Source organism: Anolis carolinensis, chromosome 3, assembly GCF_035594765.1.
Source record: "Anolis carolinensis isolate JA03-04 chromosome 3, rAnoCar3.1.pri, whole genome shotgun sequence".
Lineage (NCBI taxonomy): Eukaryota > Metazoa > Chordata > Lepidosauria > Squamata > Dactyloidae > Anolis > Anolis carolinensis.
Window position 1 is genome coordinate 271,115,541 of NC_085843.1, and position 17,212 is coordinate 271,132,752.

General features: G+C 42.9%; 2 protein-coding genes across 10 annotated transcripts in view; one reads left to right on the forward strand and one right to left on the reverse strand.

Moving 5' to 3' along the window:
* nlgn1 (neuroligin 1) overlaps positions 1-17,212 on the forward strand; it is an 816,109-nt gene that overhangs the window by 363,836 nt on the left and 435,061 nt on the right. The window lies entirely within an intron of this gene.
* LOC134298055 (uncharacterized) overlaps positions 2,598-17,212 on the reverse strand; it is a 324,686-nt gene continuing 310,071 nt past the window's right edge. The window contains exons 1-2 of one of the 2 annotated variants that reach the window (XM_062977526.1): positions 6,159-7,933; positions 2,598-2,930 (exon numbers count right to left, since the gene is read on the reverse strand). In XM_062977526.1, the coding sequence (XP_062833596.1) occupies positions 2,889-2,930; positions 6,159-7,742 (1,626 nt within the window). In that variant the 5' untranslated portion in view covers positions 7,743-7,933 and the 3' untranslated portion in view covers positions 2,598-2,888. Of the gene's footprint in view, positions 2,931-6,158; positions 7,934-17,212 lie in introns of those variants that run through there. The other variant, XR_010005036.1, reaches the window with a different exon arrangement.

Here is a 17,212-nt window from a genome sequence, read left to right on the forward strand (position 1 = left end):
TTAATTATTTATTTACTGCATTTATTTACTACATTTATATCCCACCCCGAAGGGGATTCAGAGCAGCTGTATAATACAAGATATTATATTATTAGCATAGCACAATATTAGCATTATATATTACTATATTGAACTATACCACTAATTATACTATTATATAATATGTAATATATAACATATAATTAATATTATTACATGGTATTATTATTAGTATTATATTGTATAACATAATATTATTATCAATATTATATGTATATACAATATATTATATTATTAAAACTGATATAAAATATTATATTATAAAACTAAGGGCGGGGGCCAGGTAAATGACCTTGGAGGGCCACATCCGGCCCCCGGGCCTTAGTTTGGGGACCCCTGATCTAGATGCACCCTGTATTCAGCCTTTGAAGTCACACTTTAGAAAGGAATATTCTTTTCAATATGCTACAAAAGTATCAAGTATGATGCAACCAAAATGAAACACTTTTAAAATGTATGGAAGGGAGAATGTTCATCAAAGGGCACATTACTGGTTGTATAGATTGAAAAGGTCTTCACTGCATTGCATTCAAACAAGGGTAGACCTGTATGCTCTTCCCCCTGATCATCTCACTTCTAGAATGTGATCATGTATGATCTTTTCATGTATTTTATCCATAACATCCATTAATTTATTTTATCTTATCAAAATGATGGTGCATGGGTTTCCATGTGCATGTGTTTCCATGTGATCTGCTATTCCAGTATTCACCTGTCCTACACTTATTTAGCTTCATCGAGGATGCTTCTTCATAGAATAATAGAATCACATGGAAGAAATCGCAAGGGTCATCTAGTCCAACCCCTTGCCATGAAGGAATCCACAGTTAAAGCACTCCTGAGAGATGACCATCCAGCTGCCATTTAAAAACCTGTAGAGGAGACTCTCCCAAGGGAAGCATATTTTACAATCAAACAACTCTTACCAGCAGGGAGATCTTCCTAAAGTTTTGTTGGAATGTTTATCCTGTAATTTAAATCTATTGATCAATGACCTAGTCTCTGGAGCAGCAGAATACAAGCTGACTCTATGTTCAATATGTCATCCTTTCAAATATTTCAACATGGCTATCATTCACCTCTAAACGTTATCCTCTCCAGATTAAACATACCTAGGCACCTAAGCTGCTCCCCATAGGTCATCGTTTCCAGATCTTTGACCATCCCAACCACTCTCCTCTGGACATGTTTCAGCTTGTCAATATTGTTCTTGAATCATGGTGCCCAGAACTGAACACAGTATTCAGATAGATCTAACCAAAGCAGAATAGAGAGCCACATTATTTCTCTTGATCTAAACACAGTACTCTAATCTTAAATTCTTTCTCTCCTCTTTCTGAAAAAATATTAAAATTATGGTAACATCTTTCCAAAAATAAAAGAATCAAAATCCCCAAGTTTCTGTACCAACCCAGTTAATCAGTAAAGTTTTATTCAGCAAAGGGAGGACCATCTACTTACCTGTGGGTGTTAAATAGTATCTTTAAAAGCAGCAAAAGAAATTGGGAGTTTTAACACAGTTCCAGAAATGTAATTGAATACACAGAGATTCATGTAAGGCCTTCTGCTTTGGTGAATAAATTGCTTCTCTACATAGAGTTTTTGCTAACTTGGCTTTAAAAAAAATCACTCCCTAAGTGTGTGTTGCCCTGAACCTCTGGAGGAAACACGGAAAATAATGTAATTGTAATAAAGACATGACAGATAATAGTCTCTGAGAAATGTGGCCATATGATCCAATAGCTAACACACTAGAGGGGAGAAAATGGAGCTGTACAATAATTTAGTGGCACTGTACCAGTAACTGCCTATCTTGCTTGTTTTTAAATTTGACCAGAGGACAAATGAGTGTAACCTCATAAAAATTCTATATTTCTCTTTGATGAATGTATCAATCATTGCTATTGGCCAGAATGGAAACAAAATCCATAACACATTTTTATTAGTCTCCTTAATGTGGTTTCCAATCGTTAAAAAAAAGAGAGAGGAACAGATTTCAAAATGTTGTTGGAAAGACTCCAGTTTTCTTTATCCTGATACTAATTAAGGTTTTGACTAATTCTCCTGCTGCTCAACCACAAAAATAACAAGGTGTGAGGGAAGTGCCGAGGTTGAATCTGCTGTTCACTGCAATGGCTTTTAAATTGTGCTCTTTCTTCACACAGTTACTTTTTCTTATTCTGTGAGAGTCGAGGAGAAGAAGAGGTGGAGGTGAATCAAAGGGTTAATCTAGGCAAAGGCATGTTACATTGATCCCTCTCATGGGAACTGTTGGTCAAAATCTGCTTTTGAAATGTATAGGATTTGCATTAAGTGCTTAGTCTTGCCTTAAAGAAATTCTTGGGTTTTTAGAAAAACATCTTCATTTTTGCTAGTGTGCATCTGCATTGCCTCACATTTCACTGCAACAGTTTTTACTGAGTAGAAAGTAGTAATGGGTGAACAGTGCAATGTAAATTTTCATTAATTTCCTTCATAGAAAAGAAATTATTTCATTAATGTTTCACAATATGAGAAAGTATTTGTTTTCCATGACTCACTCCGTGTTGGTGTATCTATCTGTGTGTGTCAGCTCACCACAGCCGCTCCTGAATGAACACACGAGACTCTTTGTGGTATCACCAGGAACTTTTACTGTAGGAAACATGAACATCAGAAAAGCCAAGAATGGGAGGCTCCGGCCAACCATCCTTTATATACCCTCCCCCTCATTTGAAAAGTCTCTTCCCGCTCAGTAAAACCCCGCGCAAATTCCCCGCCAAGTCCATCAGCCGTTTCTCCTCCGAGTCCTGGGACGCAGGTGTCTTATCAATGTCAGTGACCCTGAAACTCAGAGCCACATCCAGGCTCTAGTAGCAGGGTTCTGACATGGCGTCCTCCTCCCCTTCGTCCTGGAAGGAAAAGATTAAACACAACTATTGTTCTCCGCTGTCCAGAGTTCCTTTATACTTTTTTAACAGGCTGCAATGGAATACCGGGTGTACCTTTCCTAGGTCCTTTGGTAGCCTCAGCTCATAGGTCACTTCGTTTATTCTTTTTGCTACCCTGAATGGCCCTATATAGCGTGGAGCCAATTTCTTGGATGGGAACCCCAATTTCAGGTTTTTTGTGCTCAGCCAAACCAGATCTCCTTCGCCCAATTTGTCCCCCTCTCGGCGCCTACGATCCGCAAAGAGCTTGTACTTCTTTTGTGTTTCCCGCAATGCCTCTACCACGGTTTGCCACCCTTGCTTGATTTTGGCCGGCCATTCCTCGTCGGTCTGGCCCTCCCCTTCCTTCCACTCGGGTAGCCTGGGGAAAGGTGCCACCTCCTGTCCGTATACTATTTCGAATGGGGCACGACCTGTGGCCGAATGTACGGCCCCGTTAAAAGCCATCTCAGCAAACGGAAGAAGGTCCGCCCAATCATCCTGTCTATAATTGGTGTACATCCTTAAGAATTGGCACAGTGTCTGTTGGGTACGTTCGACCCCCCCGTTGGTCGCGGGATGAAAGGCCGAGCTCAGGTTCCTTTCTGCTCCTAACAGCTGTAAGAATTTTCCCCAAAATTTTGCAGTAAATTGGACTCCCCGGTCACTAATTATCTTGTCGGGACACCCATGTAGGCGATATACATGCTTCACATACAAATCAGCAAGTTTTTCAGCTGAAGGAAGTTTTGGCAGAGCCACAAAGTGTGCCTGTTTTGAGAATAGGTCCAATATTGTCCAAATGTATCTGTGGCCTCTGCTGGGGGGTAGTTCGCCTACAAAATCCATGGCTACGCATTCCCATGGCCTCATGGGCTCCACCACCTTCTGCAATAGCCCCTGGGGCTTCCCCGGTGGTGTTTTTCCCTCTGCACATAATTCACACTGCGTGACGTACCCCCTGGCGTCTTTCCTCATTCCGGGCCACCAGCATTGTTTGGCCAACAGTTTAATAGTCCTGGTGGGGCCTAGATGACCCGCACCCTTGTTATCATGGTACTTCCTTAACATTTCTCGTCTTAAACATTCAGGAATATACAATTTCTTATTTACAAACACCAAATCCCCACACAATTCTCCCTTTTCTTTGTTTGTTTGTAACCATTTGTCCATTCCATACGCTCGCTTCAACTCTTCCTCCCATATTTCTCCTCCCCCCGTGGAAATGGCAGTACGTTTGTTTTCTTTGGCCGCTTGTGCTCGAGTTAGTACTGCCAGGCCCCATTGCTTATCAAGAAAAATACTCCCTTCAGATTCCTGAATTCCTCCCCCGTGCTGAGGCATCCGAGAGAGAGCGTCAGCGAGTATATTATGTTTCCCCTGGAAGAATCTGAGTCTGAAATCAAAACGGCTGAAATATTGGGCCCATCTAATTTGCTTCGCTGATAGTTTACGAGGGGATCTTAGATACTGTAAATTTCTATGGTCAGTCCACACCTCAAACGGTGTTCCACTTCCTTCCAGGAAGTGTCTCCAGCACTCTAGTGCTTTTAGAATCGCTAAGGCTTCTCTCTCCCAAATCGGCCAGTTTTTTTCTGTATCGCTAAACTTTTTTGACAGATAGCCACATGGCTTCAGGTTCCCCCCCTCGTCTTTCTGTAGCAGAACTGCCCCATATGCCCGGTCTGACGCATCGCAATGTAATACAAAGGCTTTAGACATATCAGGGTGCTGTAGGACAGGCTCCTCAGTAAAACGCTTTTTAAGGGCTTCGAAAGCTTCCTGGCATTCTATTGTCCAGGTCAGTTTGGCCCCTGGGGCCTTCACTTTGGCTGTTTCTCCCCTACCTTTAGTCTTTAACAAATCCGTTAATGGCAAAGTGAGGCGCGCAAAGTCCTTGATAAATGTTCTATAGAAGTTTGCGAACCCTAGGAAGGATTGCAGCTGCTTCCGTGTTTTGGGGGCTTCCCACCCCCTCACGTCTTCTACCTTCGCAGGGTCCATCGCCACTCCCTGGGAGGAAATCCTATACCCCAGAAAGTCTATCTGGTCTTTATTGAACTCGCACTTGGCAAGCTTCGCATACAGTTTTGCTTCTCTCAACTTTTGCAGGACTTCCCTGACTAGTTCTATGTGTTGCTCCTTAGTCCGAGATACTAACAATATGTCATCTAAAAAAACAAAGACTCCCTTGTACAACAATGGATGCAACACTTCGTTGATTAATTGCATGAACGCGGCGCCTCCGCCGCACAAACCGAAAGGGAGCACACGATAATTGAATAATCCGAATGCACAGGAGAAGGCCGTCTTCCACCTGTCCTCTGGTTTAATCTGCAATTTATGGTACGCTTCAATTAAGTCCAATTTAGTGAATATCTGTCCCTCCGATAACTGGGCGATCAAGTCCTTCACTAAAGGTAGGGGGTATTTATTTCCAGAACTGATTGCATTCAGGCCCCTGTAGTCAATGCAGAGCCTCAGCGTTTGGTCCTTTTTGCGCCTGAACAACACAGGCGCCCCTAGAGGGGAATTTGAAGGCTCTATGAAACCCCTCGCTAGGTTTTTATCAATGTATTTTCTCAGTTCCTCCTTTTCCCTAGCCGACATTGGGTATATTTTTGCCTTAGGAAGCTCTGCTCCTGGGACTAGCTCTATCTTCACTTCAACTCTCCGCTTCGGTGGGAAACTGTCTGCTTCCTTCTCATCAAATACGTCCACAAAATCCCGATACTCTGGGGGTAATTTATCTGCCAGTTCTGCTATCCTGATAGAGTCTTCCTCCCCCCTTTTCCCCGGCTCCCTTTCCACTTCCTGGCTCCCTCCTTCCAACTTCATCCTGAAAATCATGCTCTTATCCTCCCAGTTGATTTGCGGGTTGGCCTGCCCCAGCCATGGCATGCCTAGTATAACATTATAGCTGGCTATTTGTGATATCACAAATGACACCTTTCCTTCCCAACTCCCTATCTTACACTTTACATCTTCGGCACTGTACTTAGCTAATGATCCCGATGCTGTGGATCCGTCCAACTGCGAAAAAGCTATTGGGGATTCTAGGTTCGTTCTTTCGCATCCCAATCCCTCGGCTAATTCAGGGGAGATGATGTTCCTGGAACATCCACAATCCACAAATGCTTTGCAGGTTGCTTGTTTGCTGCCACTTTCCAGCTGAATGGGGACCACTATCATGGCTTTGTCCTGACTTACCAACCCCCCCGAGTGGTGCCTCATCGGTGGTTCTTCCTCGGCGCGTTTCCCTGCCACGGCTCTTGGTTTGGGCGGGCCTCCGCCTTCCCCTTTTCTCTGCCAGCACTCGGCAGCCCTGTGGCCCAAACGGCCGCACACGAAGCAGCCCCTCCTGCTGGTGCTCACGTTCCCTGTCGGCTCCGTTCTCCTCCCGGCTGGGGTTGATCCCTCCTTCCGGCTCCCCTCTTTCATCTGCGGCCGCTGCTGTAGCCCTCCTCGGTGCCTCCTCGCCTGGGCCAGCGATGTCTCGATGCGCCCCGCCAGCTGAATCCATCCGCGCAGTGTGTCAGGCTCATCACGATGCACCGCCCAGGAGAGGATCTCCCGCCTGAGCCCCTCTTTGAAGAGTTCTATCTTTGTCACTGCAGACCATTCCGGCACCTTTTCAGCGAGGCATTGGAACTCCTCCGCATACTCAGATACCGACCTCTGCCCCTGGGAGACGGTCTTCAACTCCTCCCTCGCCCGGATCTGCTCCAGTGGATCTCGGAAACGGGTCTCCAGGGCCCCCATAAAGCGTCGGAGTGACCCCAGACATGGGTCGCGCCGCGCGTGTAGTTGAACGTACCAGCTGGCCGCTCCCCTCTTCAACACTGCACCAATGGCCCGTACCCGGCTGGATTCCGTTCTAAAAGTGTGGGCATTGTCCTCCATATAGCCCCTCACCGTGGTCAGGAAAAAATCCAGTTCAGAGGACTCTCCCCCAAACTCGATCCTTAGTTCCTCTCGTCTCGGTAGGGGTCCCTGTGGTGGCAATCCCCAATCCTCCGCCCGTCGCAAGCCCCCTTGCGGGCCAGTGGGCCCCGCTGCTGCTTCCCTTTGTCCTGTGCCACGCCCGGCATTCGCCAGGGGCACCAGGGTCTCAGTTGGGAGCGTAGCCGGGATTCTCGGAGGCTTTTCCCCTTCGTCGTCACTCTCCTCCACCCGCGTCAGGCTCGTTTGGATCTTGGGCCGGGCACCGGGCTCCTTTCGCATTTCCCTTCCCTTCGGTGCTGGGAGGTCTGCAAAGCCCTGGCTGCTTCCCATGCTCACGTCCCACATTGAGCTAGCCCGGAGTTCCCTTCCTCGCTCCGGCTCCGCCAAAACCGCCAGGCGCTCCATCGCCCTCGACATCACTGCCAGGGTGGTCTCCATCGCCGACATCCTCTCCTCCAGAAACACCATCTTTTGCGGGCCTGGGGAAGGTGAACCTTCCTCTCCTCCGGTGCTATCTCCCCGCACCACTCCGCGCCTCTGGGTTACCCCATTTGGCTGGGCATAAGCGGTGGATGACGCCAGGGCCGCCAGCTGGTGGAACTCAGCGTCCGTCTCGGGAGTGGCCCTTTCCGACCTTCCTCCTCCGGCGCCCAAGAGCTCTTCATCCTCCACTTGCATGTTACACCTCACCGCTACAGCGGGATGGTGTCCGTATTCTTGGCTTAGTGTCAGCTCACCACAGCCGCTCCTGAATGAACACACGAGACTCTTTGTGGTATCACCAGGAACTTTTACTGTAGGAAACATGAACATCAGAAAAGCCAAGAATGGGAGGCTCCGGCCAACCATCCTTTATATACCCTCCCCCTCATTTGAAAAGTCTCTTCCCGCTCAGTAAAACCCCGCGCAAATTCCCCGCCAAGTCCATCAGCCGTTTCTCCTCCGAGTCCTGGGACGCAGGTGTCTTATCAATGTCAGTGACCCTGAAACTCAGAGCCACATCCAGGCTCTAGTAGCAGGGTTCTGACATGTGTGTATATAGAAATATGATTTATTGCACAAGAAATTTTCCTATTCATAAAATACAGTATGTATTTTTATCTGTGGAATAATAATGATTACAACAACAACAACAACAACATATTTATTTAAAGCACTTCATAAAGCATTATACAAAATACATTTATTAACTGGAACTATCACCACAATTTCATCTATCTGCATCCAACAGACTATGCCCTCTCTAGTAGTTTTCTAGTTTTCCCCAGTAATTTTATGGCATGCTTCTGCTGGATGGACCTAGCAAATTCCTAGAGATTCCTAGGTCCTATAGATGTCATTCATTTCAATAGAATTTACTATTAGCTAAGGTTTCCTATTTCCATGGTAAGTTCAGGAATATATCCCTCATGGATATGCATGTTGCACCATATTACTTTCTATGCTAGAAGGTTTTTCTGTCCAGAAAGTGTGGTCTTCTGCACAGAAAATAACTTTTTTGTTCAAGAAATCATGTTTTGAGTTGAGTATTGAGAAATATGGTTCAAGCATCCAGCACAGCAAATATAAGAGTTCTAGATGTAGCTAATATTTAATGCCTCTCTCTCTGCAATTTAGAAAATGAACCAAAATTAAATTTTAGGGGCCAGAATTTGTACTTGAGGACTAATGGTCTTCTTGGAAGTTATACCCATGCTTGCATTTCTTCCATGTGAAAGTCTCCTTTTCCCCCCACACAGTAGGGATTTTTTTTTATTCAGAGTGCAGAACTGTGAAACATATTAACTTTCAGTACACATTGCTAGCTAAAATGAGAACAACACTATTTGATTTTGTAATCAAACAGGAGTCTCAGGAGTTTTAATACTGGGATGCTGAAATACATGACCCTCCAAATATGGTTGAAGTCCTATTCCTATCATCCCAAACTAGCTTGGCCAATGTAAGGCATGATGGAAGTCACAGCAAACAGCATCTAGGAACTGCAGGTTCCTACCTATCCGATTTAGTGAATGGCTAAGTAAGCATGAGGAAAAGAAATACAAATATGTGAAACCCGGTCCATTTATTCCTCTCAATCTTGGTCTTGGGGGGGAAAGTGACAGAAGTGCTGATCATCAGTTCCTTTCTCAATTACCATTCTGTGGGCCTTTGGACTTGACATTTAGCTCTGCTTTGTATTTTAGATTAGTGAAATCCTTAAATAAGGTCACTATGTGGGGCATACTACCAGACAGTATTGACGTACTTTGATTTGGTATTAGGCCAGGGTACTTTCACCAAATAAAACAATCTAGTGTGATCCTGTCTTTATTTGTGTGTGCGCAGAAGTACAGGTGTCAAGATATATTAGCTGCCAGTGGGGTGTCTTTCAGCTTAATGCACACAACAGGAAAAGAGAGTTTATTGCTGGGACTTAACACTGGCATGTTTTTATAGCAAATTTCGAGAGTAGTCCTCTTTTACACTTTGCAGCATTGTTGTTCTCTGCCACCTTTTGTCCAGTGTTCATTAAATGAGCTACTTATCCATTGCTGCCACGCAGCTGTTTTTCAGACTCCTTTTTGGAAATGTGCCTATCATGAGGGGAGGTTCCTTCTTTGCAGACATTCCCATTCTCATCATCCCCATTTTCAAATCGTAAGAGAGAGTTTGTGTTACCATCCACATATTTTATGACTTTTTTTTTGCATCTGACCATGCAAAAATGCTTACTAGTCATTTATTTGTTCAGTGTGCCAAACAAAAAGTAACACTAGCCATACGTTCTTTTTTGTCTTTGAAGGATTGATGCAGGCAGGATCAGGACCAAAGTGCATTGGGAAAGGGTTGGCCTCCTTTCCTCACCTACATTGGTCAAAATTGTACATCTCAGCTACTACTAGCTATGGAAGAGACACTTCATTTGGCCTTAGGATGGCAGCTTGTCTTCAAATGGCATCTGGGGAGATGGGGACTTTTCATCAGAACTGGAGTTTGGGTGGAGGAGATAGATAAAGACTTCCTGGTCATGTACTTTGATCCTTTCATTCCTGTTTTCAAATCCTAGGAGTTTAGGCATGTGTGTCCAGCTAGGAAATTATTACTTTAGCAGGCATCAGTTCCCAGAATCCCCCAGTCAACATGGCCATCTGCAAGGAATACAAAGTAACTCACAAAAATGAAATCCTTCCTAGTAGAACACGTTATGGAATATAGCCTGACATAAAACCTTCACAGATAGCCAAATTCTTCATGGAGGAAAAGGCAAATTATAAGTGTCAGAGGGATGAAATGATGGAGGGAGAGAGAAAAGAAAGAAAGGAGAGAGAAAGCAAACAAACAAACTTTAACTCTGCTTTTATATTGTCATCCATCCATAGGTGACATGATACTCCATAGCTTTGTTTTCTTGCAGAATTTACAGAGCTAGACATATCCAGTAGTATTTTACTACTTCATAACTCAAAATGTTGTAAACAGTGCCCTCAGATTTGAAGTTGTTTATTTGTTTCAAGTAAAATGACCTGGGGCAAAACTGTTCATTAAAAGTGTATCCCTTTTGCCAGTGTCTACGTTTTTGTCCCACCAGTGTAATGTATTGTGTGTGTGTGTGTGTGGGGGGGGGGGATTTTCCATGTCATTTTTCACCAAATGGTGATGCTGAAAAGTACAAGTCACATATTCTGACTGTTAGAGATCACCACAATGGGTCAGCCCTGGGCCTAGGAAATAGCATAATGTGTAGAATTAACTTTAACCCTAACCTTATTTAACATCTGTACATTGAAAATCTCATAGGGTGACAAAACACCCTGGAAGTCATATAGTTTTTTAAAATGATAATTCATTGGCATGGCATTTAAAGTGTGTGATTAAAAATGTTCCTTTTATTCTAAAGACAAGCAGCTAATAGAGCTGCAATGTTGTGCTGTGCACGGGATCTGGACTGATGGTCCCCAAGTGTGGTGATCCCTGAACTCTGTGATCCCTCAACATAACACAGAGCTACAATTTGTCTCTGAAAGTGCTGTTTGCATGTGTTGTTCTAGTGTCCTTTGTATCCCTACTGAATGAACACAAAATTGCAAGAAAACAGGTTACACAGTGTTGTCATGGCCAGATAATTTATTGTGTAATATACAGTAGTTAAAGAGTTGCATCTTTTATTGATTAGAGCTCCATAGGGATGCAAAGCAAAGAAAGTTAATTCTTATTTATTAGGATAATTTTCTAAATGTAAGAACTCTTTGAGTGGAACTGCTTGGAAAATTGTGAAATCTTGCTTAATTTTAGAAGGTTTTAAAATGAGGCTAGAAAAGTGTCAGTCACAAATAGATTACTTGTAGAATGTGCTTTAGTATGAAATAATTGATTTATATGATTCCCATCAAAGTATTCCCTGCATATATGTTTGCTTTATAATTTTATCTAGAGACAGGTCCCTAATAATTAATCAAATCCCTGTTGAGTTTAGCAATCATAGTGAAAGGCTGCCAAGTCTCATAAAAATAATAGTAATCAAGATAAACAAAAACAGCAATAATAACGAAGATGGTACAGATCTCTTCTTTAAAAAAAAACGCACTAGCATTTAATCACAGAATGTTTGGCTTTTACAACAGATATTCTGCTTTTTTCTTGCTCACTCTACAAACTCAAATGTATTGTGAAAAATGCAACAGAAGACACCTTTAATCTGCAGGATGTGCCTTCACATCAAGTTCTACTGAATTTTTCTTTGTTTCTTATTTCTTATTATTTGAGCAATTGGCAGCATAAAAGGGTGGTGCCATATGGCATTCAAAGAAATACTCTATGCATGCTTTGCATTGCACTACACAATTGGCTTCTCCTTTTAGTGGGCAAATGGAGATTCCTATCTATTGCCAGAACAGCCTGATAGGATGGAAGTAACTGCCCACTTCTTAGGTCCCTTGACAATCTGCAAGCCTACTGTTTTGGCAAGCGGCGTTAAAGTGTGGAATTTGCTGCCACAGCATGAAGTGATGGCTAAAAGCTTAGATAGCTTTAAAAGATGATTAAACAAATTCATGGAAGAGAAGGCTAACAGTGTTGTGAAGTCACAGTGATTCTATATAACATCTAACATCAAAAGCTACAGTATGCTGTATCTGTGGGGAATATATTATGGGAATATTCAGAAATCCAGGAGCCCCCATGGCACAGTGTGTTAAAGCGCTGAGCTGCTGAACTTGCGGACCAAAAGGTCGCAGGTTCGAATCCGGGGAGTGGAATGAGCGCCCGCTGTTAGCCCCAGCTTCTGCCAACCTAGCAATTCGAAAACATGCAAATGTGAGTAGATCAATAGGTACCACTCCGGCGGGAAGGTAATGGTGCTCCATGCAGTCATACTGGCCAGATGACCTTGGAGGTGTCTACGGACAATGCCAGCTCTTCAGCTTAGAAATGGAGATGAGCACCAACCCCCCGAGTCGGACACGACTGGACTTAATGTCAGGGGAAACCTTTACCTTTTACTGTTCCCAAATCCATGAAACTGGGGGTCAAAGTGAATGCTCGATTTTTGTCCCCCCCCCCCCCGGCTCATGTCTTGCTCTATAGAGGAAACTAACTGGGGTTCCTCTGCTTCATTATACAGGAGAAAGTAGTGGAGCCCTTGCTCTGTTTTGTCATCCCAAGAAAGCAACCACTGCAGATTCCCACTCTTCTTCCGGGTGATGGAGGCCTTGCTTTGCTTCATTGCCCAGGAGAAGATGGGATTCTGACCATTCTTCTCACCAGTGACAGACCACTTCTTCTGCTTTGTTTCCAGTGACATGGCACAGTGCCCCCCCCCCCCCGTGCACTCAATAACCAACAATGATGGTGGTGATTCTTCTTGTTCCCCTCTCATAAGCCCAAGTCTATATATATAATATATAGGTGGTTATGGTACCTTTGAAAGCTTCATTCAAAGCTTTGGATAGGAGACTTGCAAAAATATACACACCTATATCAGAAGGACTTTTTGAGGTGTTGGGGAGTAACCATTTTATTTAAATGAGATTATCTCAATCACAGAATGCAAAAATAAAGGACCACTCTGATAATAGATATAACATAAATATAAGATGCTTATCTAAATTAAATTTAAGATTTACTTTGATCTAAATATTTTTGCACATGTGTTTCTTTCTTGCTTTTCTTTCTTTTTGTTAGCTTGGTTACACTTTGTTTTTCATTCTAAAATAAAAAGTATAAATCAAAAACCCTCCTTTTGCTTTCCTGACAAAGGACAAAGCACATATAATAAATAAAGCATATGCCTGGGGTATCTAGTACTTTTAAAGCATTTTTATTTCAAATGCTCATTGTGTGTGGTAGGTTGGTTTCTATTCTTAAAAGGAGTAAGGGCAGTGGTGGTGTTGTGCCAATGACTCCTTCTCTTCTTCAACTGTCTCATCCCACACTGTTCACAAATGCTCTTCAACCCCCACAACACTTTTTCAGGGCCATAATGTGCTTTTGAAGAAGAAAGGGTCAGTGAAAATTGACACCTTTATCTTTTTCCTTGGATATAACGCAACAGCCATAATATTTTGGACATCTCGAGGATTTGTTTTACTCCCCAAAAGAATTACTACACATAGGAACATTGGCAACAGCCCTAGAATGTGAAGGGAGGAGGGGCAGGACATAGTGCCATCATTTCTTTCCTCCTACAAAAAACAACCAAACAACCCCTATGACTACTCATTGTTTTCATTGTCCTTCACATTTGATTTTTAAAAATTGTTTAAATTAATTCCTACAAAAACATAAAGTTGTATGGATTAGTGGAAGTTTGTATCAAAAAGGAACCAACGTAATTCCACACTAGGAAAATTCAGTAAGTACACTAATTTCCAGTACATCTGAAGTATTTGGGGGAGGGGAGTGGCAACCACGATTCATTATCATAGGTAGCCCTGCGTACACTAGAACTGAACATCTATCTGTATAGGGGTGAATATGTCACTTTTTCACACTTCCACATTGTTTAAAAAAGTTTTTTTCCCCCTTCTAATGCCTGAAAAAAGACAAATTCTAGAAAACTGGACTTGTGTAAAAGAGGGCCAAATTAGAAGTTCATCTGTCATTAAAATACATGCACACACATGCCCCACACACTTTTGACTCCATGAAGAAGTGCCTAAACATTTTGGTCTATTTTGTCTCTTGAAGGGCAGCCTTTGTCAGCTTTAATGTCTGAGGCGTTATTTGAGTCTCAGCCCTTAAGTCTTTACACAAGAGATCGCGCTTGAAGTTGTAATAGTTTCAGTTTAAATATGTAAAAATTCTGAGTAAAAGCTTATTGAAACCCTCGAGAATCTTTTACTTTTCTGTCTAACACCCTTGAGGGATAATCCTTTTAAATACAAGCCTCCTTCAGGGGGGAAATGTTGGTTGGGTTATGTACTAAATAGGAGAAATTCCAGTGCTACCTTGGGTACCGTTTTCCAAGACAGATGGTTATTAATGATGTACTTAATGCTTTCATATCTGCAGTTATTACATCAAGCAATTCTTTTACCTCATAGTGTGTTAATATTGTTTTAGTTATTAAAGGGGCACATCAGCAGATCATATGGCTAACTCATATGTAGAGCAGCTAATGCTGTTTTAATTGAATCAACTCCTTGCTGAGATGGAACAATAGGACCAGGCCTATCATCCCACAGAGGAGCTGTTGTTAAAGAAAGATTCCAGACAAAAAGCTGCAATTGGCATTGTCTTGAATTCTTGGTTGCTTTTCTTTCTGCTGTTGGAGACTACCAAGGCATACATTTTTGGGAGTTGTAATGTATAGGATCAGACTATTAATCATAAGAAACTGCTACCAGATGAAAAGATTGTCTAAGCCTGAGCAACCATCAAAGGCCAAGAGCATATTAGTAGCCCAAGACACTGCGAGAGATGCAACTCCCCACCACATCAAATTTATTGCCCCCCCCCCCAGCTCCTTCTTGGGGACATGGGGGCATTTTAACCATATTATAGGGATTTTCCAGGCACAGGAAGGGTATTTTTTAACAAGAAGCAAGTATTATTATTTTTTTTGAAAGTGAAACAGGGAGGCTATAAAATGCGATGGAAATGTAACCCTTACTGCCTAGTGAACATTGTGGGGCACTTGGGGACTTTTTTGCAAAAGAATTTTTGAAAACTTTGAGAGTAGCAGGTTACTCAAACATGGTGTAAATGCCTCCACACCCATTAAGATATCTTTGCAGGGATTGGAGACAGAATCCCACCCAAGGGGTTATTTGAAGGATGTTTAACTGCACCAACAGTAAATTAGCTATGCTATTGTACAAACATTGTCAACCCTGTGTTGTCAAAGGCTTTCATGGCTGGAATCACAGGGTTGTTGAGTGTTTTCCGGGCTGTATGGCCATGATCCAGAAGTATATGCCTCACAACCTCTGAGGATGCCTGCCATAGATGTGGGCGAAACATCAGGAGAGAATACTTCTGGAACATGGCCATACAGCCTGGAAAACACTCAACAACTCAATTGCCAACCCTTTCACAGTTAGCAAGTTGCAAGATGTCATTTGGTGGACTTGCAAGAGGAGCTAAGTCAGAGTATAACAGTGATTGAATGCTTCTTGTTATCAGCCACTTTCCATGGGGCCATAATGGTGATGCCAGTATTACCACCATTTATTGTCAAATCATTGCTGAAGAAGAGTTAGGCTGCCATTTGCAGTTGAGAGTTGGGTTTCATACAAATGCCGTTCAATCCCAATTCTTAGCTACATGTTTTCATTTGAGATCTGTCAGTCCAAGTTCATATGTGATCCAGAATGCTACTGTATTCTAAAGCAATTGAGTTTCTGGAGGTCTTCTGGAGGCTATTTTGATTATTCCAAATATGTGCAAATATCTATCTAATTGGCACCTGAATTTCTTTGCAAATATGGATGTAGTAAGGGATTGTTGGAAAGGTAGGAAATATCAGAATATATATATGCCTCAAGTACGTATGACTTGCAACAGCATCTCCCCCATAATTCCCCATCAGTTTAGGTAGAATGGTGAGGATAAGGTTTTATCAGACCACAATGCATAAGAGCATAAGGAAAACCATGCTGGGTCAGACAAAAGATCTATCATCTAGACTAGTGGTTCTCAACCTGTGGGTCCCCAGGTGTTTTGGCCTACAACTCTCAGAAATCCCAGCCAGTTTACCAGCTGTTAGGATTTCTGGGAAGGCCAAAACATCTGGGGATCCACAGAGAGAACCACTGTTCCAGACCAATTATTCTTTCAATACATTAATGAAATATTTACCTAAAGGAAGCTCACCATGAGCATTACTTCATCCTCCTTCTGATACTCTCCAGCAGATTATTTGATGGCACTAAACTTCAAGGATTTATCTCACTTCCCACTCAATAAGAACAATGGAAGGAGTTTGTTGTAACAGAGGCACATGGTAAGTTTTATTTCAGCAATTAGACACCACAGCAATTGATCAGTCCTCACCTTCTACCTTGCCTATATGCTTGGGCTGTTATGACATAAGCCTCCCCTAGCTCAATCGTCTTCTGCAATCCTTTTCTCCGTTTTCATATTTGAACCTACTAAGCTCTCACAATGGCAATTTGAGTTGGAGTGCTGACATCAAAGATTTACCTAATCAGCTCAGGTTGGTAAGTAGATGTCTGAGTAAAGGCACGGGGGGGGGGGGGGGGGAAGCAATGACAAGCGCAACAGCACCTAATCGGCATAGACTGACACAGAGTTCTGTGTCCTGCTGCTTTTAGTCTGCATTGACAGTATTCAGACACAGATGAACCTCTTAGCATACTGAAATAATATGTGAGGCAGAGCATTACAAAACTCATACATACAGCTGCTGTGTGCTGTTGCCATGCATCCCTATCTGGGCACAATAAAAGCACATGCAAAAATTTCCATAGGTCTCAAGGCTGAATTTTGCCTCCGGTTTCCAATAAATCCATCCCCACCATTATCATGCCACCCACTTTGCCATTACATTTTTGGTACCATGGCACTGGAAACAAGGACAAATTTCCTGATGCGGCAGCTAAAAAAGCCAACGGGATTCTGGCCTGCATCAATAGGGGAATAGCGTCTAGATCCAGGGAAGTCATGCTCCCCCTCTATTCTGCCTTGGTCAGACCACACCTGGAATACTGTGTCCAATTTTGGGCACCGCAGTTGAAGGGAGATGTTGACAAGCTGGAAAGCGTCCAGAGGAGGGCGACTAAAATGATTAAGGGTCTGGAGAACAAGCCCTATGAGGAGCGGCTTAAAGAGCTGGGCATGTTTAGCCTACAGAAGAGAAGGCTGAGAGGAGACATGAT